The sequence below is a fragment of the Bufo bufo genome, chromosome 3, assembly GCF_905171765.1.
Source record: "Bufo bufo chromosome 3, aBufBuf1.1, whole genome shotgun sequence".
NCBI classification, from domain to species: Eukaryota; Metazoa; Chordata; class Amphibia; order Anura; family Bufonidae; genus Bufo; species Bufo bufo.
The window spans coordinates 434,225,360-434,252,016 of NC_053391.1; the positions used below are offsets into that span (position 1 = coordinate 434,225,360).

The following is a 26,657-nucleotide window of genomic DNA, read 5'->3' on the forward strand; positions in this document are numbered from 1 at the left end:
TTCAAAGTGTCTTGAGTAATAGCAAACACCACAGCTAATAAGTTAAACATTATAAAGCCTTCATAACACTGTTATGTGGTTTATAATAAACATTTATACTACACACAGTGTTCTGAGTTCTGCCATGCTCATTTTCCATGGATATATTTATATATAATATAGACTAACTATTAATATGTCATTCAGTGCAATATAACCTTATAAGACACAAGGGATGCTAATGAATAAACTTCAGCAGATAGAACAGTTAAAAGGTAAGGGCTAGTATTATATAGCTCATCACTATGGGATCCCGTCAATGTTCTGATATACAAATGTAATGGCTGTGGAGATGATCCCCGTGACCTGTATAACATATAACATAGCTACTGGCCCCTATATCTTTATATGGGGATGGAATTCCTGGATGACTTGCTGTTTACAGTAGGAGATTTTATGTTTTGTACATAATCAATGAGCAGTGATGGCTGGAACACTATCATTATCAGAGTACTCATTACCTAAATGCCCACTTCACTAAAGTTTTATTCTGTACTGAAATTAGTAAAAAAAAAAAAGTACAGGGAACGCCATACGCCTATACACGTTATTGATATTTGGCTAGTGGGTGAAATTGTTTGAGATGAGCAAATAACCATTTCATGCTTCTACTTAAATGCCCTACTTTTATGATATAATATCACTTTAGAGTGAACTTTTTATGTTTTCTATAAATATCACCCGAAAGCCAAATATCCCTAACTTTTTGTGAGTAGTGTATGTGTGATGTAAATATGCAAGTAATTACAATATTAGAGCAAAAGGATAAACTTATTAGGGAAAACTGTACACTTGGAAGGAGGCTCTAGCACCCTGTTGGGTCGCCTCTAGCCTGGATACAAGATGAGATATGTGTGGGCATGGAGACATACAGGTTTAGTATGGTGTTCTGTGGCATATTTGCCCACAGATGTTGCTCAGTAGAGGTGGCCTTGCGGTTTGCCCGGTGGTCGTGTCGCAGCGAACTTTGCTCGTTCGCGATTCGCCGAGCATGCGAACATATGGCTATGTTCGCATGCGCCATATTCTTTTGCATTGCGCCGAACTTTGACCCATGACACATCCATCAGGTGGGACAGGACAGCCAATTCAGACGTTTCAGCACATGGACACACCCCCACCCTATAATAGAACCCGATCTTGCAGCCATTTTACATTCTGTAGGGAGAGGTGTCTTTGTGGAGCAGGGACAGACTGTTAGGGACACCAAACGCTAGCTAATATGGCCACAAAAGTACTTTTAAGGACTAATATAGGTGTGCTATCGATAGGTGTGGGATTTAAGGACTAATATAGGTGTGCTATCGATAGATACTGAGGGATGTGATATACTTATAATATATGTTTTAACATAGAAAGTATATTATAGTGCATTTGTATTGTGCAGCAGTTATGTGCGGTTCTGCTGCGATACCGCAGCTATATAAAGGGACAAACGCTATTGGAATAACTAACTGCAACTGGTGTGATATACCTGTTGCCCCCCCCAAAAAATGATTGAGGGGTGTGATATACCTATAATATACTTTCTAACATAGAAAGTATATTATAGTGCATTTGTATTGTGCAGCAGTTGTGTGTGGTTCTACTGCGATACCGCAGGTATATAGAGGGACAAGCGTTATTGGAACAACTATTTGCAATGGGTGTGATTTAGGCTACTTTCACACCTGCGTTAGGTGCGGATCCGTCTGGTATCTGCACAGACGGATCCGCACCTATAATGCAAACGCTTAGATCCGTTCAGAACGGATCCGTTTGCATTACCATGAACAAAAAAAAAAAAAAAATTTTTGACTTTACATTGAAAGTCAATGGGGGACGGATCCGTTTGAAAATTGAGCCATACTGTGTCAACTTCAAACGGATCCGTCCCCATTGACTTACATTGTAAGTCTGGACGGATCCGTTTGCCTCCGCACGGCCAGGCGGACACCCGAACGCTGCAAGCTGCGTTCAGGTGTCCGCCTGCTGAGCGGAGCGGAGGACAAACGGTGCCAGACTGCATCCACTCAGAATGCATTAGGGCAGTACGGATCCGTTCGGGGACGCTTGTGAGAGCCTTCAAACGGAACTCACAAGCGGAGCCCCGAACGCTAGTGTGAAAGTAGCCTTACCTGTTGCCCCCCAAAAAACTGATTGAGGGGTGCGATATACCTGCTTCCACAAAATACCGATTAAGCGGTTTGATATACAAACCGGATTCCAAAAATGTTGGGACACTATACAAATCGTGAAAAAAAATTGAATGCAATGATGTGGAGGTGCCAACTTCTAATATTTTATTCAGAATAGAACATAAATCACGGAACAAAAGTTTAAACTGAGAAAATGTACCATTTTAAGGGAAAAATATGTTGAATCAGAATTTCATGGTGTCAACAAATCCCCAAAAAGTTGGGACAAGGCCATTTTCACCACTGTGCGGCATCTCCCCTTCTTCTTACAACACTCAACAGACGTCTGGGGACCGAGGAGACCAGTTTCTCAAGTTTAGAAATGGGAATGCCCTCCCATTCTTGTCTAATACAGGCCTCTAACTGTTCAATCGTCTTGGGCCTTCTTTGTTGCACCTTCCTCTTTATGATGTTCCAAATGTTCTCTATAGGCGAAAGATCTGGACTGCAGACTGGCCATTTCAGTACCCGGATCCTTCTCCTACGCAGCCATGATGTTGTGATTGATGCAGAATGGGGTCTGGCATTATCTTGTTGAAAAATGCAGGGTCTTCCCTGAAAGAGATGACATCTGGATGGGAGCATATGTTGTTCTAGAACCTGAATATATTTTTCTGCATTGATGGTGCCTTTCCAGACATGCAAGCTGCCCATGCCACACGCACTCATGCAACCCCATACCATCAGAGATGCAGGCTTCTGAACTGAGCGTTGATAACAACTTGGGTTGTCCTTGTCCTCTTTAGTCCGGATGACATGGCGTCCCAGATTTCCAAAAAGAACTTCGAATCGTGACTCGTCTGACCACAGAACAGTCTTCCATTTTGCCACACACCATTTTAAATGATCCCTGGCCCAGTGAAAACGCCTGAGCTTGTGGATCTTGCTTAGAAATGGCTTCTTCTTTGCACTGTAGAGTTTCAGCTGGCAACGGCGGATGGCACGGTGGATTGTGTTCACTGACAATGGTTTCTGGAAGTATTCCTGAGCCCATTCTGTGATTTCCTTTACAGTAGCATTCCTGTTTGTGGTGCAGTGTCGTTTAAGGGCCCGGAGATCACGGGCATCCAGTATGGTTTTACGGCCTTGACCCTTACGCACAGAGATTGTTCCAGATTCTCTGAATCTTCGGATGATGTTATGCACAGTTGATGATGATAGATGCAAAGTCTTTGCAATTTTTCGCTGGGTAACACCTTTCTGATATTGCTCCACTATCTTTCTGCGCAACATTGTAGGAATTGGTGATCCTCTACCCATCTTGGCTTCTGAGAGACACTGCCATTTTGAGAAGCTCTTTTTATACCCAATCATGTTGCCAATTGACCTAATTAGTGTTATTTGGTCTTCCAGCTCTTCGTTATGCTCAAATTTACTTTTTCCAGCCTCTTATTGCTACTTGTCCCAACTTTTTTGGGATTTGTTGACACCGTGAAATTTTGAATCAATGTCTTTTTCCTTTAAAATGATACATTTACTCGGATTAAACGTTTGATTTGTCATCTACGTTCTATTACAAATAAAATATTGACATTTGCCATCTCCACATCATTGCATTCAGTTTTTATTCACAATTTGTTTAGTGTCCCAACTTTTTTGGAATCCGGTTTGTACCTGCTTTTACAAAATACTGGTTAAGGGGTTTGATATACCTGCTTCCACAAAATACTGATTGAGGGGTGCGATATACCTGCTTCCACCAAATATTGATTCAGGGGTTCTATATACCTGTCTCCACAAAATACTGATTGAGGGGTGTGATATACCTGCTTCCACAAAATACTGATTATGGGGTGCGATATACCTGCTTCCACAAAATACTGATTAAGGGGTTTGATATACTTGCGTCCACGAAATACAGATTGAGGGGTGCTATATACCTGATTTCACAAAATACTGCTTAAGGGGTTTGATATACCTGCTTCCACAAAACACTGATTGAGGGGTGTGATATACCTGCTTCCACCAAATAGGCCTGTGATACACCGGCTTCCACAAAATACTGATTTAGGGCTATGATATACCTGTTTGCAATACTGATTGAGGGGTGCAATATACCTGCTTCTACAAAATACTGATTAAGGGGTTCTGTATATCTGCTTCCAGAAAATACTGATTGAGGGGTGCGATATACCTGCTTCCAAAAAATACTGATTAAGGAGTTTGATATACTTGCTTCCACAAAATTCAGATTGAGGGGTGCAATATACCTGCTTCCACCAAATGTTGATTTAGGTGTTCTATATATCTGTTTCCACAAAATACTGATTGAGGGGTACATTATACCTGCTTTTTCCAAAATACTGATTAAGGGGTTCTATATACCAGCTTCCACAAAATACTGATTGAGGGGTGCGATATACCTGCTTCCACCAAATATTGATTGAGGCTTGCGATACACCGACTTCCACAAAATACTGATTGAGGGGTGCGATATACCTGCTTCCACCAAATATTGTTTCAGGGGTTCTATATACCTGTCTCCACAAAATACTGATTGAGGGGTGTGATTTACCTGCTTCCACAAAATATTGATTCAGGGGTTCTATATACCTGTTTCCACAAAATATTGATTGAGGGGTGGGATATACCTGCTTCCACAAAATACTGATTATGGGGTGCGATATACCTGCTTCCACAAAATACTGATTAAGGGGTTTGATATACTTGCTTCCACAAAATACAGATTGAGGGGTGCTATATACCTGCTTCCACAAAATACTGTTTAAGGCCTCTTTCACACGGGCGTTGCGGAAAAATGTGCGGGTGCGTTGCGGGAACACCTGCGATTTTTCCGAGCGAGTGCAAAACATTGTAATGCGTTTTGCACTCGCGTGAGAAAAATCGCGCGTGTTTGGTACCCAAACCCGAACTTCTTCACAGAAGTTCGGGCTTGGGATCGGTGTTCTGTAAATAGTATTATTTTCCCTTATAACATGGTTATAAGGGAAAATAATAGCATTCTGAATACAGAATGCTAAGTAAAACAGGGCTGGAGGGGGTTAAAAAAAATAAAAAATCATTTAACTCACCTTAATCCACTTGCTCGCGATGCCAGGCATCTCCGTCTGACTCTTTTACTGTATAGGACCTGTGGAGAGCATTAACTATAGTTTAAGGACCTGGGATGACGTCACTCTGGTCATCACATGGTACGTCACATGATCTTTTACCATGGTGAATCACCATGGTAAAAGATCATGTGACGTACCATGTGATGACCGGAGTGACGTCATCCCAGGTCCTTAAACTATAGTTTATGCTCTCCACAGGTCCTATACAGTAAAAGAGTCAGACGGAGATGCCCGGCATCGCGAGCAAGTGGATTAAGGTGAGTTAAATGATTTTTATTTTTTTTTAACCCCCTCCAGCCCTGTTTTACTTAGCATTCTGTATTCAGAATGCTATTATTTTCCCTTATAACCATGTTATAAGGGAAAATAATAAGGTTCGGGTCTCCATCCCGATCGTCTCCTAGCAACCGTGCGTGAAAATCGCACCGCATCCGCACTTGCTTGCGGATGCTTGCGATTTTCACGCAACCCCATTCATTTCTATGGGGCCTGCGTTACGTGAAAAACGCACAAAGAGGAGCATGCTGCGATTTTCACGCAACGCAAAAGTGATGCGTGAAAATCACCGCTCGTGTGCACAGCCCCATAGAAATGAATGGGTCAGTATTCAGTGCGGGTGCAATGCGTTCACCTCCCGCATCGCATCCGCGCGGAATACTCGCTCGTGTGAAAGGGGCCTAAGGGGTTTGATATACCTGCTTCCACAAAATACTCATTGAGGGGTGCGATATACCTGCTTCCACCAAATATTGATTCAGGTGTTCTATATATATACCTGTTTCCATAAAATACTGATTGAGGGGTGGGATATACCTGTTTCTACAAAATATTGATTAAGGGGTTCTATATACCTACTTCCACAAAATACTAATTGAGGGGTACGATATAACTGCTTCCACCAAATATTGATTGAGACCTGCGATACACCGGCTTCCACAAAATACTGATTGAGGTGTACGATATACCTGCTTCAACCAAATATTGATTCAGGGGTTCTATATACCTGTTTCCACAAAATACTGATTGAGGGGTGCAATATACCTGCTTCTACAAATATTGATTATGGGGTTCTATATATCTGCTTCCAGAAAATACTTATTGAGGGGTGCGATATACCTGCTTCCACAAAATACTGATTAAGGAGTTTGATATAATGGCTTCCACAAAATACAGATTGAGGGGTGCGATATACCTGCTTCCACCAAATGTTGATTCAGGTGTTCTATATATCTGTTTCCACAAAATACTGATTGAGGGGTGCGTTATACCTGCTTCTACAAAATACTGATTAAGGGTGTTCTATATACCTGCTTCCACAAAATACTGATTGAGGGGTGCGATATACCTGCTTCCACAAAATACTGATTGAGGGGTGTGATATACCTGCTTCAACCAAATATTGATTGAGGCCTGCGATACACCGGCTTCCACAAAATACTGATCGAGGGGTGCGATATACCTGCTTCCACCAAATATTGATTCAGGGGTTCTATATACCTGTCTCCACACAATACTGATTGAGGGGTGCGATATACCCGCTTCCAAAAAATACTGATTAAGGGGTTTGATATGCCTGCTTCCATAAAAGACAGATTGAATAATGCAATATACCTGCTTCCACAACATATTGATTCCGGTGTTCTATATACCTGTTTCTACAAAATACTGATTGAGGGGTGTGATATACCTGCTTCTACAAAAAACTGATTAAGGGGTTTTATATACCTGCTTCCCCAAAATACTGATTGAGGGGTGCGATATACCAGCTTCCACAAATACAGATTGAGGGGTGCGATATACCTGCTTCCACAAAATACTGATTAAGGGGTTTGATATACCTGCTTCCATAAAAGACAGATTAAATAATGCAATATACCTGCTTCTACAAAATACTGATTAAGGGCTTCTATATGCCTGCTTCCACAAAATACTGATTGAGGGGTGCAATATACCTGCTTCAACCAAATATTGATTGAGACCTGCGATACACCGGCTTCCATAAAATACTGATTTAGGGGTGCGATATACCTTCTTCCACCAAATATTGATTGAGGTCTGCGATACACCGGCTTCCACAAAACACTGATTGAGGCCTGCAATATACCTGCTTCCACAAAATACTGATGGAGGGGTGCGATATTCCTGGTTCCACAAAATACTCTTTGAGGGGTGCGATATACCTGCTTCCACAAAATACTGATTATGGGGTTTGATATACCTGCTTCCACAAAATACAGATTGAGGGAGCACACACATCAGCACACATACAGCACACACATCAAAATCCCGTGCATACCAAACGTAGACAGTGAACACATTCAACCACACGTTGCCAGAGGCAACCGCATGCTATGACAGCTAGCAGCCTAGCGACCAGCTCCGGCTGCTACACTGCCAACCACATCATGTTGCCAGCGGCAACCACACGTGAGGCAACATACACAGAGCCCTCACCTGTGATTGACAACAAAGAAGAAACCGCTGACAAGTGCATGTGACCAAAGAGTCACGACCAAACCATGCTTCCACAAAATACAGATTGAGGGGGTGATATACAGTCAGGTCCATAAATATTGGGACATCGACACAATTATAAGATTGTTGGCTCTATACACCACCACAATGGGATTGAAATGGCATTAACAAGATGTGCTTTAACTGCAGACTGTCAGCTTTAATTTGAGGGTATTTACATCCAAATCAGGTGAACGGTGTAGGAATTACAGCAGTTTGCATATGTGCCTCCCACTTGTTAAGGGACCAAAAGTAATGGGACAAATTAATAATCATAAATCAAACTTTCACATTTTAATACTTGGTTGCAAATCCTTTGCAGTTAATTACAGCCTGAAGTCTGGAACGCATAGACATCACCAGACGCTGGGTTTCATCCCTGGTGATGCTCTACCAGGCCTCTACTGCAACTGTCTTCAGTTCCTGCTTTTTCTTGGGGCATTTTCTTCAGTTTTGTCTTCAGCAAGTGAAATGCATGCTCAATCGGATTCAGGTCAGGTGATTGACTTGGCCATTGCATAACATTCCACTACTTTCCCTTAAAAAACTCTATGGTTGCTTTTGCAGTATGCTTTGGGTCATTGTCCATTTGCACTGTGAAGCGCCGTCCAATGAGTTCTAAAGCATTTGCCTGAATATGAGCAGATAATATTGCCCGAAACACTTCAGAATTCATCCTGAGGCTTTTGTCAGCAGTCACATCATCAATAAATACAAGAGAACCAGTTCCATTGGCAGCCATACATGCCCACGCCATGACACTACCACCACCATGCTTCACTGATGAGGTGGTATGCTTAGGATCATGAGCAGTTCCTTTTCTTCTCCATACTCTTCTCTTCCCATCACTCTGGTACAAGTTGATCTTGGTCTCATCTGTCCATAGGATGTTGTTCCAATACTGTGAAGGCTTTTTTTAGATGTCGTTTGGCAAACTCTAATCTGACCTTCCTGTTTTTGAGGCTCACCAATGGTTTACATCTTGTGGTGAACCCTCTGTATTCACTCTGGTGAAGTCTTCTTTTGATTGTTGACTTTGACACACATACACGTACCTCCTGTAGAGTGTTCTTGATCTGGCCAACTGTTGTGAAGGGTGTTTTCTTTATCAGGGAAATAATTCTTCGGTCATCCACCACAGTTGTTTTCCGTGGTCTTACGGGTCTTTTGGTGTTGCTGAGCTCACCGGTGTGTTCATTCTTTTTAAGAATGTTTTAAACAGTTGTTTTGGCCATGCCTAATGTTTTTGCTATCTCTCTGATGGTTTTTTTTTTTTTTTCAGCCTAATGATGGCTTGCTTCACTAATAGTGACAGCTCTTTGGATCTCATCTTGAGAGTTGACAGCAACAGATTCCAAATGCAAATAGCACACTTGAAATGAACTCTGGACCTTTTATCTGCTCATTGTAATAGGGATAATGAGGGAATAACACAATCCTGGCCATGGAACAGCTGAGAAGCCAATTATCCCATTACTTTTGGTCCCTTAACAAGTGGGAGGCACATATGCAAACTGTTGTAATTCCTACACGTTTACCTGATTTGAATGTAAATACCCTCAAATTAAAGCTGACAGTCTGTCTGTCGTTACTGCACATCTTGTTCGTTTAATTTCAAATCCATTTTGGTGGCGTATAGAGCCAAAAATGTTAGAATTGTGTTGATGTTCCAATATTTATGGACCTGACTGTATCTCTGGCACACAATGTCAGTGCCAAGATACATCTGACCACAGACATGTGGTCTAGAAAACACGGGCAGGAAAGGTACATAACTATTACTGCCCACTGGGTGAACCTTCTGACGGCTGTCAAGCATGTAACCTGCGGCACCCGTGTGGTTTTGGTGTTACCGCCACGGATTGCATGCAGGCCTGCCTCTTCTTCTCCATCCATCATCTCCTCCTCAGTTGACTCTTCCTGTTCCGCCTCTTCCGCCTCTTCCGCTGCACCCCCTAAGCTCCCCAGAACCTATTCGACGTCCCAGGTGAAACGTTGCCATGCTGTGCTGCGGCTGTTGTGCCTGGAAGCCAAGATCCACACCGGTCCTGCATTGCTTTAAGCTCTGCGGTCACAGGCTGATCAGTGGCTAACGCCGCTCAATTTGACAGTTGGTAAAGTGGTGAGGACAACAGTGCCAATCTGCTGAGTGCACTGAAACAGGGCAACATGGCACACGTCCTGAACTTAGTCATGCAGCGATTCGTTGCCAAATACTCCAGGGTCCAGGATGTCTTGCGCCAGGCCAGGAAAATCTCTGCCCATTTTAGATCTTACACGGCCATGGCTCGCCTTGGTGACGTTCCACGGCGACACCACCTGTCCGTCAGATGTTTGATTTGTGACAGCCCAACGCGCTGGAACTCCACCTTAAACAGTATATGCTTGATAGGCTGATCCAGCAGCAACGTGCTATTAACAACTACCTGTATGAACTCTGCAGCAGGACAGGTTCTGGGAGCTTGGTTTCTTTTTACCACGCCAGCTGCTGCTTATGCGCGACGCATGCAGACTTCTGCGGCCATTTGATAAGATCACCAAACTGGTCAGTCGCAGCCAGGGAACCATCAGTGACATCGTACCTTACGCCTTCTTTCTGGAGCATGCATTGCGTTGTGTCATTGATCAAGCCGTCTAGGAGCAAGAGCTGGAAGATGAAGAAGTCGCAATGCTGAATGAATTCCCAGGGGGGGCTACTCCATCTGAGACAGGTCAGCAGGAGTCTGAAGAGGTGTCAGAGGAGGATGGTGGCTGGGATGAGGAGGAGGATGGTGGCTGGGGGGAGAAGGAGGAGCAAGGAGAGCAGGCTTTGAGGGGGACTTTAAACTTTTCGGGGATCCCTGGTGTTGTTCGTGGCTGGGGGCAGGAGACTGAGGACGACATTCTCCTGGGCGATGAGCAGGAGCTAGGGCGCTCCACTGCTACCAATTTAGTGCAAATGGGGGCCTTCATGCTCCAGTAATTGAAGAGGGACCCCCGTATAAAGAGCATAAAGGGCAAGGACCAGTACTGGGTGGCAACGTACTTAGACCCCCGGTACAAACACAAAATGGCGGATTACCAGCATCATAAAGGGCTGGCAGAATGCAGCATTTCCAGGCCTTGCTGTGAGAGATGCTGCATTCTACTGTTGCGGGCACTGGCAGAGAAATTTCCAGCCACAGCAAAACAGGTGCAGGTACCAATCCTACCGCGCCTGCAAGAAGAGGGCAGTTTGAAGATATGTTGGTGACTTCGGATATGAGATCATTCTTGCAGCCAACCCATCGACAGCCGCCCTCCAGATCCAGCCTCAGGGATCGCCTAGACCGACAGGTGTCCGACTACATCGGGTTAACGGCCGATGTGGACGCTCTGAGAAGCGAGGAACCCCTTGACTACTGGGTGTGCAGGCTTGACCTGTGGCCAGAGCTGGCACAATTTGCCATGGAACGATCAGCGCAACAGGGGGGATCGTGACCGATAAGCGCACTCGCCTAGCTCCCGACAGTGTGGACTACCTCACATTTCTAAAAATGAATGAGGCATGGATCTTGGAGGAATTCAACACCTGTGACGACCACGTGTAACTAAATTTCCTCATGCCAGCCCACACATACCCGCCACCACCCAGAACAAAGAATGGTCCTTGTCTTAAGTATATACAGCGGCATAAAAGGCCTTTTCTGTCAGGTGAATGCCTAATTATTGGGGCCTCTACTCCAGTGGCCTACAGTAAAATTTGTATCCAGTGACCTCCTAATGTACCTCCAGACACATCTTCACAAGTTCTTTTCTGTCAGGTGAATGCCTAATTTTTGGGGCCTGTACTCCACTGGCCTACAGTAAAATTGTTATTCAGTGAACGCCTAATGTACCTCCAGCCACATAATTACTTGAAATTTTCTGTCCAGTGAGTGCCTGATGTTTGGGGCCTGTACTCCAATGGCCTGCAGTAAAATTGTTATCCACTGACATCTAATATACCTCCAGCCACATAATCACTTGTTCTTTTCTGTCAGGTGAATGCCTAATTTTTGGGGCCCGTACTCCCGTGGCCTACAATAAAATTTCTCTCGGCTCCAGCAGGGCACATTTTTGAGAGTTTCACTTTAAGATGCATAAAAATGTCCCCTGATTGAAATATGTATTTTTTGTGGGAATTTTTGCCATTGATCCCCCTCTGGTATGTCACTGTCCATGTTGTGGGACTATTTGTGCACTTCTAGTAAGTATGTGGTGGCTGCAAATATGACCTGAAGGTTTTTCAGGTTCGCCTGCCATTAAAGTGAATGGGGCCCACCGCGAACGCGCAGTTCGCGAACATTTGATCGCAAACACGCGTTCGCAAAACGTCCCAGACGATGTTCGTCCATCACTATGGCTCGGCCTGTAAATCCTGAACACAGGTTACAAAAGCTGACGTCCCAGCTGGTGCCATAAATGCTCGGCTTGTGATAAATCTGGAGAGAACTGCTTTGTAAGCAGTTCTCTTGTGTAAGCACTATTCTGAAAAGCATTTCTATAAAATAATGTCACTTGAAGATGTCTTGGTCTTTTTAGGTATAAGTTTGCTTAAGAATATTATCTGTAGTATCTGTAAGCTGAAATAAATATACAACTTTACAAAGGCGTTCAGGTTTACATGAAAGGTCATTTACTTCTCTGTGTTTCTAGGAATGCTGGGTAATAATGCTCATGGGAGGTGTACTAGAAACAGATTTATAGCTGTGGCTAATGAGTTTTAACAGCTTGACAGGAGGGGAAAACTCACCGACATTCATGTACTGCAGTTCCTTGATTTTTAAGTGGAAATATTTTAAGGCAGTTCTCTACATTGGTTAATGCTTTTTTGTAAGAAGGGCTCTGCAACATTAAAGGGGTTCTCTGGGCATTTGGTCTAATTAGGTCATGCCGCTGTCTCCGCTTCCGCCTAGGTATCAACCAGATGTGGCCACTTCTTTTTCTGTTCCTGATGCCATTGTCTATAATACAGCAAACAGGAAAAGGAGCACCCACATCTGGTTGGGACCTGGGAAGAAGAGCCCACAGTGCAGTGGAGAGGGCAGCATCAGGTGAGCGAGGGCGGGTGAGTACTATCTAAAAGAGCTTCCCTCCACAGATTAGCACCATGTCCTAATTAGACCAAAAGCACAGAGAACCCCCTAAGGCTACTTTCACACCTGCGTTCAGGTGTCCGCGCGTGAGCTCCGTTTGAAGGGGCTCACGAGCGGTCCCGAACGCAGCCATCCAGCCCTGATGCATTCTCAATGGAGGCGGATCCACTGAGAATGCATCCGCCTGCCAGCGTTCAGCCTCCGCACCGCTCAGTGAGCGGACACCTGAACGCTGCTTGCAATTTTCAAACGGATCCGTCCCCCATTGACTTTCAATGTAAAGTCAAAACGGATCCGTTTGCATTATCATGAACAAAAAAAAAAAAATAATAATAATTATTATTTTTTTTTTTTTGTTCATGGTTATGCAAACGGATCCATTCTGAACGGATGCAAGCGTTTGCATTATAGGAGCGGATCCGTCTGTGCAGACACCAGACGGATCCGCTCCTAACGCAAGTGTGAAAGTAGCCTTAGCCTGCTAACAGTCAAATTCAAATTGGGAAAACCCTCCTAAGAAAGTCACTTTTTGTTATTGTACATTCTTAATATGTGTCTGCAGTAAATCTTGTTGGTGCACAACTCAGGAGACACAATTGCATTTTTAACCCCTTAGTGACATAATAAATTTTAGCCTTAAAGGGGTATTTCCATCACAGACAATAAGGGCATATCACTAGGATATGCCCCCATTGTCTGATAGGTGCGGGTCCGAACTCCTGGACCCGCACCTACACCGAGTACAGAACGGGGAAGTGGCGGAGAGGGCACACCACATGCGCAGCCACCCTCCATTCATTTCTATGGGGCCGCTGAAAATAGCTAAGCGCTAGAAAAAGTGAATGGGAGCGGTGGCCACGCAAGCGTGGTGTGCACCTATTCACTTGTATAGGGAGAGCTCTTGGTCGGTGACCGGACCCCGGAAAACTCGGGGTCCTCCAGCCACCACTCTCCCCGCTCTGTTCTCAGTGTGCTTGTAGGTCCCAGAGGTGGGACCCGCACCTATCAGACAATGGGGGCGTATCCTAGCAATATGCCCCCATTGTCTGTGATGAGAATACCCCTTTAAGGACCAATAATATTTTCCACCTTTGTGTTCCAGCAGTCATAACTTTTTTATTTTGCAGGATTAGTTGTAGGTTTTTTAGGAACCATTTTGTGGTATATATAGTGTAGTAAATAACTTTTATTTTTTTATTTTTACGGGGAAACATAAAAAACAGCAATTTTATTTACGGCATTCACTGTGTGGTAACAATAACATAATTTTATTATGGGTCAGTACAATGATGATAATGCTACATTTATATATATTTTTTTACTATTTTTCCTTTCCTTCTGCAGGCTGTCAGCAACTGTTCCCCTTCCCATGCTTCTAGCTGCTACAAATCGGGAGATATCAGCAGCTAAAGCAGCCCCCCTTCCCCTCTACTTCTGCATTAAAGTGGTTGTGTCACTTCAGCAAGTGGCATTTATCATGTAGAGAAAGTTAATACAAGGCTCTTACTAATGTATTGTGATTGTTCATATTGCCTCATTTGCTGGCTGGATTCATTTTTCCATCACATTATACTCTTCTCGTTTCTGTGGTTACGACCACCCTGCAATCCATTACAGGTTGCTGTGCTTGCACACTATAGTCAAAAGTGCCGGCCTCTCTGGTGGCCGGGGCCATGGGAGTTCACGTAGACTTCTACTTTTTTCTATAGTGTGCATGCACGGCCATTGCTGATGGATTGCAGGGTGGTCGTAACCATGGAAACGAGAAATGTATAATGTGATGGAAAAAATAATACAGGATAAAACATGACCATTAGATGAGTGGGGTTCCAACTATTGGGACCACCACTGATCACAACAAAGGTGGCACCATACTTCAGAGAGAACCTTGAAAAGAACAGAGCAGCAGGTCAAGCATGTGCACTACTGCTCCATTTTACTGCTCCATTTTGTGCACCAAAATACATGTTCATCTCTAGGAGTCTAAATATGTCTCCTCCGTAAATGGTGTGATGGCTGTGTGGTATCTTTCACTGTACATTATTGGTTTGAACACATTATCTACATTATATGTTGATTCTCCAGTGATAGCACTGCACCCTTTCATATAGCTGATATTTTAGAGGAGAATGTAGGCTTTCAAATATTGTGGAAGTGACCTAGATACTGTACAAACACAGTGAGTGGAAATGATGTGACAGATCATGAAACTTTAGACAAAAATATGTGTGCACAAGGTGGTTGAGAAAACAGATTCAATGCCAAGAGATACAATCAAGGCCAATATTGTTGGAAATACATCAAATACTTCCAGTAGCTTAATGTATTCAATGCAAATCATTTCTGTACAGTATGCTAGAAACTTTCCTTTCTTTGGCTCCTGGGTTTTGTTAAAAACTAAAAAATTACAGGGCATTATGTTCTTTGGGAACAAAATGGACCAATAAGGTACTGAATGTTGTACAAGCATGAGTTATAAACTGTGTAGACTAAAGGGGTATTTAACTTTCAGTGGCTTGCTTCAAAGTGTACCTAAACGTCTAAACAACTTTAGAGGGATTCTGTTATCCCGATTTCGATACTGAGATTTTGGTATCATCATATTAGTCTCCATTATCTCATTAAAAATATACTAGGTTTCCCCCCACCTGTCGTTTCATTTTTGATAAAAATAAGTTTTATGTATATGGTAATTACCTTCTTAACGTGCCTAAGAAGCTGTCCCTCCGGCCGTTTGTGCCCAGCCGCGCCCCTGATCTCTGAGCCCAGCGCCGCCCCGCTGTTAATTTATACACTCCTTTCCGCCCTTTTTTTTTCTCCCACACATGAGCCGATGTCACACAAGTTCAGGCCTGCGCGGTGTCCTGGCAGCAGCCTCATCGAGTGTGATCGGTGCATGCGCGGGATTATGACGCACTGAGAAAAAAAAAAGGCTGGAGAGGAGTGAATAAATTAACAGCGGGGCGGCGCTGGGATCAGAGATCAGGGGCATGACCGTGCACAAACGTTAAGGCACGTTAAGAAGGTAATTACCATATACATAAAACCTATTTTTATCAAAAATTAAACGACTGGTGGGAGTAAAACCAGTATATTTTTAATGAGATAATGGAGACTTATATGATGATACCAAAATCTCAGTATCGAAAATCGGGCTGACAGAATCCCTTTAATAAAAACTATTCTAAATGTCATATAAAGAATTATTGTAATCGACTTTATTTATCTTTTTTCTATTTTACTTACAAAATAGGCATCTGAAGTTCAGGTATCTATAGCATTATGGAAGCGGTGTACGGAGTGCACTATACTGCTGCCTACTTTGGCATAGCACATCCAATGCTTTAGCGGAGCAGGCACTAGAAGGAGCAGCATGTGCTATGCAGAGCTCCACTGGGGCAGGGTCTCCAGGCTTTAGCAGGCAGGATCCACGATGATCAGTGATGCCAGTACAGCCCTACAGTGAATTCCAACATGTTAGAGGTGTACGAACGTACGGATTCTAAAGCGCTATAGACATCTGAACTCCAGGTGCTTATTTTGTAAGTAAAATAGAAAAAATAAAGTATATTACAATAATTTATTATATGACAATTAGAATAATTTTAATAAAACTGTTTAAAAGTTTAGGCACACTTTAAATATATTATAGAGTGCAATGTGTTCAAACATTCGGAGTGCTAAATTAGTAAATGTGGACATACACATTCAATAGCAGTGGGCCAAATGGTAATTCAGCTAACAGATATCTCTCCCGGCTCCCTCCTGACGCCCCATACATATAGAGTGTCTTGAAAAAGTATTCAATCCTCTTGAACTTTTACACATTTTTCACGTTACACCCACAAGCTTAAAGGGGTTTTCTCAGTGGGTTTGGCCAATAATATACAATTGTGTATGAGGGCCTTAACTAAACATGCCAAACATTAGTTCAGTGCCCAGTGCTATACACTTGGTAAACTGTGATTACCATGGTGCTTGCTCCTATTCACTTCCAACTGGGAGCGAAACTGAATGGAATTTAAATTCTGCATTGCATAATACACAGAGAGCAGGATATGACTGAATGCTAGAGTAATGAAAAATATAAGAAAAAGCTACTTCATGTCAAATCCTCTCAAAATACAAGGGGGAACTGCATTCATCTGGAGAAAAAAATGTCTGTAGAGGCAACAAGCATTCTTTACTGTAAGAGCGGTAAGGCTGTAGAACATCACCCCAGGAACTAGTTTTAGCAGAAACAGCTTAAGGCTTAAAGAATGTTCAAATATTGATGGAGTCTGATCGCCATTTGGGATCAGAAATTACATTTTTGCCCTTAAGGGCAGATTCGGTAATGCTTTATCGGTTTTTCCTTACTCCTCTGGATCAATAGAGGGTAGGAAAGTTCTAAGAATTAATGGTCCCCTTTCTTTCATTCACATGCTTTTCCTTCCCCTGATGATCTTGATCAACATATGTATTTTATTAACCGAATTAAAGGGGTGTTCCGGAACTGCCATATTGGGTCATCAATATCTGATTGGTGGAGTCCGACTTCCGGGACCCGCACAATCAGCTGTTTGAAGAGATAGCAGTGCTCTGGTGAGTGTTGCAGCCTCTCTTCCTAGGCCAGTAATGTCACATTCATCGGTCACATGGTCTATGTGCATCTCAGTGCCATTCAAGTGAATGCAATACCTAGAACAGCCAGTATACAATATATAGAGCTGTGTTTCATATGCTGTGAGGATGCCACAGCACTCATCCAAGCCCTTTCAAACAGTGGATCTGCGGAGGTGCCAGGAGTTAGATCCCCACCGATCAGATATGGAGGACCTATCCTGAGGATAGGTCATCAATATTTTGCTCCCTGAAAACCTTGTTGACTAACTACATAACTATAGTTGTACTAAAATTGCTCCTTGTTTTTAGTACTAGATATATATCAGTTGTTCATAATGCAACTCACTAATACATGCACAGTTGTGGCTCTAAGGCGCGTTTTAATTTTACGTGCCATTACTGGGACAACTGACCTGTGTTTGGCATGAAATATATAATCAAATATGTTATATTAATACTCAAGTGTTAAAATAAATAGTGGTTAAGTGGATTAGAAACACCAAGCCACGATGACGGGGTTAGTCTCCATCTGTAGGTGCCTGTTCTAAATATTTAGGAGAAGTCTATGGTTAACCTCACATATGACTGTTTATATTCCATTTATTCCATTAGTACGTGTGTAAAATGACAAAATCCAGAATGGACCTTTGGATAATGAGTTGATTTTAACATTCTAAAATATTAAAAAAGGCCCCTTATATATTTAATGGTAACATAATAAGTACTAGGGGTATTTGATTTCAGCATATCCCCCAAATACTGGAACCTGGACAGCAGGCAACAAAATGTGGTCAATTCACCTAGCAATTTTGCGAAGTAAGGAATTGGATCTCCTCTTCCTGTAATAGCATGTCTTAGATATTTTCTTTTCGGATTACACTTTCATCTCCTGTCTGGGAAAAATGTGAAATATTTCAAGTCGTTGATGGTCTTAACAACAAAAAAAAAGAGAGAGAGGTGCAGTGTAATCATGTGGAACAATTGGCTCAGTGTTACACGCAAGAGAATTCGTTTGATTAAATATACAAGCATGCACAGAAAATATACAAGTCCAGGACGTAAGCTCTTTATTTGTGTCGGAGGTCAGGACAGCTAAGAGACAAGATGGCATCATTTAGACATAGTTGTGAAAATGCGGGAACAGAAAAAAAAAGTTTGAAGATTAATTGTGTGATTCAGGAATTTGGTTCTGGTGACAGGGAGGTCTTGTTTAGAAATTCCAGATGCAAGTACTGAGTGAAAGCAAAATGGATAGCGTGACTCTACATAAGGGACTGAAGTCGTAAATTTAGATGTGCATCTTTGCCGGGAAAAATATGAGTCTTAGTTACGTGCCTGTATACTTGGAGAGACTCAAGTTGCACTATGTTCCTTGCTGATTTTTGGAGTTTCTTCCTTTCTTAAAGGGAATCTGTCAGCTTTAAAACGCCCCCCAAACTAGAGTAAGCGGTGTACAGTGTAAGTGATGCTGTGGAAGTGAGTCTGATGATGTACACTTTTATCTTCATACTCGCTCTCATTCTGACAATGTCCTCCCACAAACCAGCAGTAAAATGAAATGCAAGGACTCCCAAGCTCAAGCACATAATGTAGAGGACTCAAGGAGGAATCTTCTTAATGCATTTTACAGCTGGTTTGTGGGAGCACAGCATTGGAATTACATAATCGTACTTGACGTCAATTATACTATAAACTGCTTACTCTAGTTTGGGGGGGCTGAACCCACATAGTGAACCCGTCCAGTTAGTTATGACAGTGCAATACTGTCTAGTGACACTCTTTGCCCGGTTTGTAAGTTTTGTGGATGAACTTCTCTTATCAGGATTGTAGTTGAAGTTTTGGATTTTATTTTTTTATACCCAACCATAATCTATTCTTCTCCACAATTTTGTCTCTGACCTGTTTGGAGAGTTCTTTGGTCTTTAGCGTCCTTGCTTAGTAGTGTTGCAGACTCAGGGGCCTTCAAAACATGTGTATTTAAACTTACATCATGTCACAGATCATGTGACACTCTGATTGCACCAGGGGGTCCTCCTCAGCTAACTATATGACTTTTGAGTTAATTGGTTGGATCAGACCGTCGGTTGTTTTATAACAAAGGAGGTGAACACATTATGCACTCATAAGTTTTAATTTTTTTTTATTATTGTACGAACAAAGTATTTTTTCATTCCTCTGTAACAGCTTGGACTTCATAAATACTGTACATCAACACAGACAAGGGTTAAAAACACTTAAAATCATATACCGGTAGTTGAAATAAAAAAAAGTTTAAAAGCAGATTAGCCAAGTATTATACGCCACCAGAAACTCTGATTGTAAAGCAAAAATTTATAGCAGGTAACAAGAAAATATACGATTTGTAAGGAAACAACATCCTCTATGATTTGTCTGTGAGAAGTTTGGGATTCAATGTAGTGTTTAATTAACAAATAAAGGGGTTGTATAGGATAGAGGGCCTTTTACTTGGACTGATGTACAGACAGCAGTCACATTTTTCTAATCTTGGATAACCTCTCTAAAGGGGATGTGTCACCAGAAAATGACCTATTGTTTAGATCACGTTTTTATGTTTAACATTTTGATGAGGTTATTTTTCATTTTCCATATCAATATCTACAGTATATTTAAACAAAAACATAAAATTCTGCAGTTTTCGCACTGGCCACTAAGCCTAATAATAGGCACCACTTCTTGGTTTGTACAGATCACTTTACTGCAGTTACCTGCTTATCTAAACACAGAGGTCGTATCATTACAGGCAGGATTAGAATGGCAGATAAGACAGGATCCACCATTCATAAAAGGTGATTGTCAAAGCTTATGTATTATTCCCTTGTACAATGACCTCTGCACAGGTCACAGATAGTGTTAATAGAGCACCAAAGTGGGAGAGTCAATGGGAGAAACCAAGCATTAAACCAGGCACCCCCTGCTCTGAAGAGGGGAGGGTGCCAGGTCCCCCTGAGGTCTATGCAGATCGCTGTACAGTAAGGGAATCCCCTAGTGTGAGTCCGCAGCTTATGAGTCCCTGCTCTGACTCCATATATAGCCATGTCCATATATGGAGTCAGTGCTTGGGAACACCCAGTGTATCTAAATCAAATTTAGCATCTCTTTCTGAAAAGTTTCTGCCAGGATTTGAACTCACAACCTTCTACATTAGAGGCAAGACTTTACCACTCAGCTATAAAGCTGAATGATAAGCTATGTCAGAAAAATCTCATAGTATTTTGTCATGTAGTAAGTATTCCTATACAGCAGAAGTATCATTTCATATTTCAGTGCAGGTTAACATGTAGCTGTATAGTGTAGTGGTTGAAGTCCTTGGCTCTAATGTAGAAGGTTGTGAGTTTAAATCCCGGCAGAAACATTTCAGAAATAGAGGCTAAATTAAATTGCACATCAACAAAAGAACACCATACCCACAGTAAAGCATGGTGGTGGCAGCATCATGCTTTGGGGGCTGTTTTTCTTCAGCTGGAAATGGGGCCTTAGTTAAGCTAGAGGGAATTTTGAACAGTTCCAAATACCAGTCAATATTGGCACAAAACCTTCAGGCTTCTGCTAGAAAGCTGAACATGAAGAGGAACTTCATCTTTCAGCATGACAAAGACCCAAAGCATACATCCAAATCAACAAAGGAATGGCTTCACCAGAAGAAGATTGTAGTTTTGGAATGGCACAGCCTAAGCCCAGACCTGAATCTGATTGAAAATCTGTGGGGTGATCTGAAGAGGGCTGTGCACAGGAGATGCCCTCACAATCTGACAGATTTGGAGTGTTTTTGCAAAGAAGAGTGGGCAAATCTTGCCAAGTCAAAATGTGCCAAGCTGATAGACTCATACCCAAAAAGACTGAGTGCTGTAATAAAATCAAAAGGTGCTTCAACAAAGTATCAGTTTAAGGGTGTGCACACTTATGCAACCATATTATTTTATTTTTAAAAGATTTCAGTTTGTTTTTCAATTGAGTTGTACAGTTTATAGGTCACATTAAAGGTGGAAAAAGTTCTGAAATGATTTATCTTTGTCTCATTTTTTTTACTATACAGAAACCTGACATTTTAACAGGGGTGTGTAGACTTTTTATATCCACTATATATATATATATATATATATATATATATATATATAATCAAACTTCTGATATTTATTAATGTATTATATGTGGGCAACTACTACTGATGTTTTTAGCCATAATATATTTACATATATTATAATATATTATATATTCTAATTATTGATTAGAGCTCACAACCTTCAACATTAAAGCCAAGAACCTTAACCACTATGCTATACAGCTACATGTTCACCTGCAGTGAAATATGAAATGATACTTCAGCTGTATAGGAATACTTACTACATGACAAACTACTATGAGCTTTATAGCTGAGTGGTTAAAGCCCTTGCCTCTAATGTAGAAGGTCGTGAGTCAATCCCAGCAGAAACATTTCAGAAACAGAGGTTAAATTAGATTTAAAAACACTGACTCGAGCATCGCAATGCTCGAGCCGAACTGGTGTTCGGCTGAGCATGCTCACTCAACACTAGTCACAGAGCATGCCTAAAAAACTCTCCTATAGAAGATAATGAGGTGCCCTCCTGTTCATTGTGTCTATGTACCATAGGGCTGCCGTAAAAAAAAAATCTAAATGCTGAACAGCTCAGGCAAGATGGCCACCCCTATAATCATGTTCAGGAAATAGAATAAATAAATCTGCAATCAGAAAAGCAGATTAGAAAAAAGATATGTATTGCTATCTGGTTTTTACTGGCAAAAAAAAAAATGTGGTGACATCTTTGCTGTCAATATGTGTCCTAAACCAGTAAGAAGCTGTCTAGACTGGTATGAATGGAAATTAATACTATTATCATCGATCATTAAAGTTCATCCAGTTTGACTTGTGGTAAGTCTTAATTATATCATATCTTACAGGTTAGGCGTGAACGGTATTAAAAATGACTGAGCGATTTGATTGCCATTACTGCAAGGAAACTCTGTTTGGAAAAAAATACCTTCTGAAAGAAGAAAATCCATATTGTGTGAAATGTTACGAGAATCTGTACTCCAACACCTGTGAAGAATGCAAGAAGCCCATTGGCTGTGATGGCAAGGTACAGTGAAATTTCTGCTTAATAGTGCCCTAAAGTTTTTTACAGTTGCCAACAGAATTAGAAATCTACAAATAGAAGAAACAAACTCAGAAATAATCGTAATTTTTACCTCCTGGATGTACCATAAATGTCTCCTAGATGTAGGTCCCATCTCTGGGACTGCCACCTTTGTCACGAGTGGAACACTATGCACAGCCTTCTCCATTCTGCACTATGTTGCTGCTTCTGAAAGACCTACAGACTGGAGAAAGCCACGCACATGCACGGGCACCTTTTCTCACATTCCCCTGCATGGATTCAGTGGACACCTCGCCGGGTGGGACAAAGGTTGGAGGACACCCATTCTTGGGATAGGTGTGGGTTGATAGGTGGGACCCACAACTGTCAGACATGTATGGCATATCCTGTGGATATGCAATACATGTCTGAGAGGAGGATTCACCGTTAACAAGCTGCAACCAATGTTCAGTATAGTTAGCCTGGTGCTAGCTTTCATTCATCTAGACATCTTTGGTTAGGTAACGGTTTGCAGTCTGGTTTTATATTTTTTATATATTGGTTGCTGAGATAAATTGTATCCATGGCCGGTTAGCTTTTAAACCAGTGCTTCTTTTTGGGTCCTATTAAATATACTTGCTAAGTAAAGAACAGGGATAAAAAAGGTAAGGAGAGATAAATACTCTACCACTTACATCTAAAGAACTGACGTGTATGATAGAACCTTAGCTCCTCTTTATCACAAGAAGCATGGTTACTCATTCTTGCTCTCCTTGTCCGGTCATCTGTCATCCACCTCCTTTGCAGAACCATGGTTCATTATGTACCAGAATTAGGCATATGATAGGTGGAACTTGTACAGCTGCACATGGAGCCTTGTAGGCTATGGGGCCCACAGCGATCTTAAAATAAAAATTAATGTGCTGTCTACTAGATTGCATGCAAGGGATTAAAGTAATTGCTTTCATCTCCCATAAGGCTGGGGCTACACTACAATCTTGCCTATGACATCCGTGCTGCCTCACAAGTTAATGGGGTCACAGCATGACTTGCGGGTTGGTGCAAATGTGACCCCATAACCACAACAAAATCCAGCTGTGTTTGATTTTTTGAGATTCTAAGGTTGCAGATGTGGCAACTTGCAAATCATGTTGCAACCTCATTCACTTGTGAGGCAACACTTTTACAGAGTGATGTTTGGTCGCATAGTCATGTTGGTCGATTAGTTGTTCTATGACGTAAGTTGTCTCTTACTTTGGTTAAATAAGCAGTTGAAGTCTTTGGGGGTCTGATAAGTTGTTTGTTTAGGGTACAGTGCCAGTGGCGATGGAATTAGTATGAGCAATGCTGTGCACACCTCTCCATGGTCATATAGCAGCTACAGGGGCATTTCTATGGTATTATATGAATACAAGACTAATTTTGTTTCCAGGAACTCAGGCTCAGCTAATAATGAAATTGTTACCAAATGTCACACTACCTGCCATACATAAAAAAATACACAAAAGTACACAAAATACTGAATGCTAAATGTATCTGCTGCCAATGTGTAATCAGTACTTTTCCAGTACTGCTATCTTCTATGCCTTTTTAAGATGCACGGAAACAAAGAACAATTCTGCCTCATAGTTAGACAAACAGTCCAAAAATAAGCCAGACTTATCGCAGTGTCTGATGCTGGATGATAAAGTTCGCAAAAATTCGCCTGCCAAATGAATTTCAGGTTTGCTTCAGATAAATACAGTAAAAAGGTGTGTAGCAACATTTTCCTGCACATGTTAGTGGGAAAAACCACAAGTGAGGAAGAAGAAGGGTGCTCATATGACCCTGGGAGGAAGTGAGGGGCTTGCCTTGATTGGCTCAGAGGCTACAAAACATAGATAGATAGATATATTTTTTTTCGTAATTGCACATTTATTTTGTGCCATACATTTTTTACAATTACAAAAATATATATATATATATATATATATATATAAATTTAATTTAGCCTCTATTTCTGAGGTTTTTCTGACAGTTTATCATTCAGCTTTATAGCTGAGTGGTTAAAGTCCTTGTCTCTAATGTAGAAGGTTGTGAGTTCAAATTCCAGCAGAAACTTTTCAGAAATAGAGACTAAATTAGATTTAAATACACTGGGTGTCCCCAAGCACTGATTCCATATATGGACATAGCTATATATGGAGTCAGAGCAGGGAGTCCTAAGCCGTGGACTCACAATCGGGGATTCCCACACTGTACAGCGATCTTCTGCATAGACCTCAGTGGGACCCGGCATCCTCCCCTCTTCAGAGCAGGTGGTGCCTGGTTTAATGCTCAGTTTCTCCCATTGACTTCCATTGTGCTCGGGTGCTCTGTAGAGCACCCAAGCATCGCAAAGTGTTCTGCTCAAGCACAACTTTGGTGCTCGATCAATACTAGTCTATGCAGTGTCTGAGAAAAAACAATCTTATACAGTATACTGAGGTACAAACAATCATCTCTTCTAGTGTTACAGGGACAGAATAGAAAGAAATAATTGTGTAAAATACTAGGGGCTGTTTAGGGAAAGCCGTTTCAGGGAGTGAGGGGCTGGGTGAGGCACAGTGCTTAATAAGACAGCTGCTGCAGAACCTCATCCTAGGAGTTTTGTACTTCAAAACCAGCCACCTGCAAGAAAAAAAATATCTTTTTTAATAATTTGAACAGAGACTGCTATTTTCTCCCCAAAACCTTAACTTTCTATATATTATTGCCAGCACAGCATCCCAACAGCATTCTGCTGCAGAGCAATTGCATGTTTTTAATTCAGTGCATTATATCTGTCCGTTGTTATTACACATGCATTATAGCCAAACTTTTTTTACGGAAATAACGCCATTGTTCTCCAAGTGAACCTAGACGCAAATTACACTGTAGAGAGACAAGCCACTCTTTCTTCTGAAAATTATCATCATTTTTGGATGCTTGGTCCCCAAACAAGCCACTGTTTTCTATTTTCTTTTCAATAACACCGTGTGCATTTAAACACCATCTGCCCCCGATAAGTGGCAATTTCTGGAAGCTTTGGTATATGAAAAAGCATAACATATATGATGGCGTGGTGTGTGTTTAAACATATAGTTCGTTAACACCAATTATGAGTTTATCTATAGCTATGTATGTCAGTATCACTACTTCCTATTGCTGTCATTGGAGCTTTGGAATGAGGGGAGTGAAAAAGCAAAAATTCTTGAAAAAATTAACAAAAAGACATAATATCTTTTCCTACAATTTCTGAGTCCAAGGAGACTTGAGGGTATTATATATCAATCAGGACAAGTGGAGCAGCTTTGGTTTGGGTAGAATCGATTCTGGTCGAAACTAAACTTTTTTTAAATGTTGCCGAACCTGAAACCAACCAAATCTCAAAAGGCTCACTTATCGCTACTTTCTAGTCTAACTGTACACAATATTTTATTTGGCTTACCATGCGACAACATTTTGTGGCAGGAAGCCATGCCCCTTGGAGTGCAAGGCCGAGTTGATTATTGTTTTTGGTTTACTTTTTTCATAAATATGTCTAAAAAGATATGCACTCAATTGTGCCAAAAATGCCCCAAAAGTTGCCACACATTATGCAAGAATTGGGGTGCAGCCATAATAGTAAACTCAAGTCATTGTGCTCTCTTTTCATTGTCATAACTCCATGAATGGAAAGCAAGACAGCCAAAAGAAAACAACATCATTGTATCAGATTTTTTTTATTCCAAAATCACAGGTAAAATAGAGATATATTTTCCGCTTTTTTTTTGTTATGCAAGCGGGTGTGGACCCACTGCGCCACTGACTGGCTATACTCTGGAGGGGCGTGACTAAGCAACTACCTGGTCTTCACTAGAGCCTCTGATGGTGAGGATAGGCTTGGGTCATTAGGGTAGTTTCCAGGTGCCACTCCAGAGCAGTCCCAGAGTCAGTGGCAGCTGACCATGGAGTCAGAAATACCGCTGCAAGCACCGAGGGGAAGTACATGTTCAGGAAGTCGGGGGTCAGGGCAGGCAGCGATCAAGCAAGGTCTGT

At 41.8% G+C, this 26,657-nt stretch overlaps 1 protein-coding gene across 2 annotated transcripts in view; it reads left to right on the top strand.

The window, feature by feature from the left end:
* FHL2 (four and a half LIM domains 2) overlaps nucleotides 1–26,657 on the top strand; it is an 84,522-nt gene that overhangs the window by 40,811 nt on the left and 17,054 nt on the right. For both annotated transcript variants that reach the window (XM_040425011.1, XM_040425012.1), the window contains exon 2: nucleotides 22,444–22,622. In XM_040425011.1, the coding sequence (XP_040280945.1) occupies nucleotides 22,467–22,622 (156 nt within the window). In that variant the 5' untranslated portion in view covers nucleotides 22,444–22,466. The remainder of the gene's footprint in view (nucleotides 1–22,443; nucleotides 22,623–26,657) is intronic.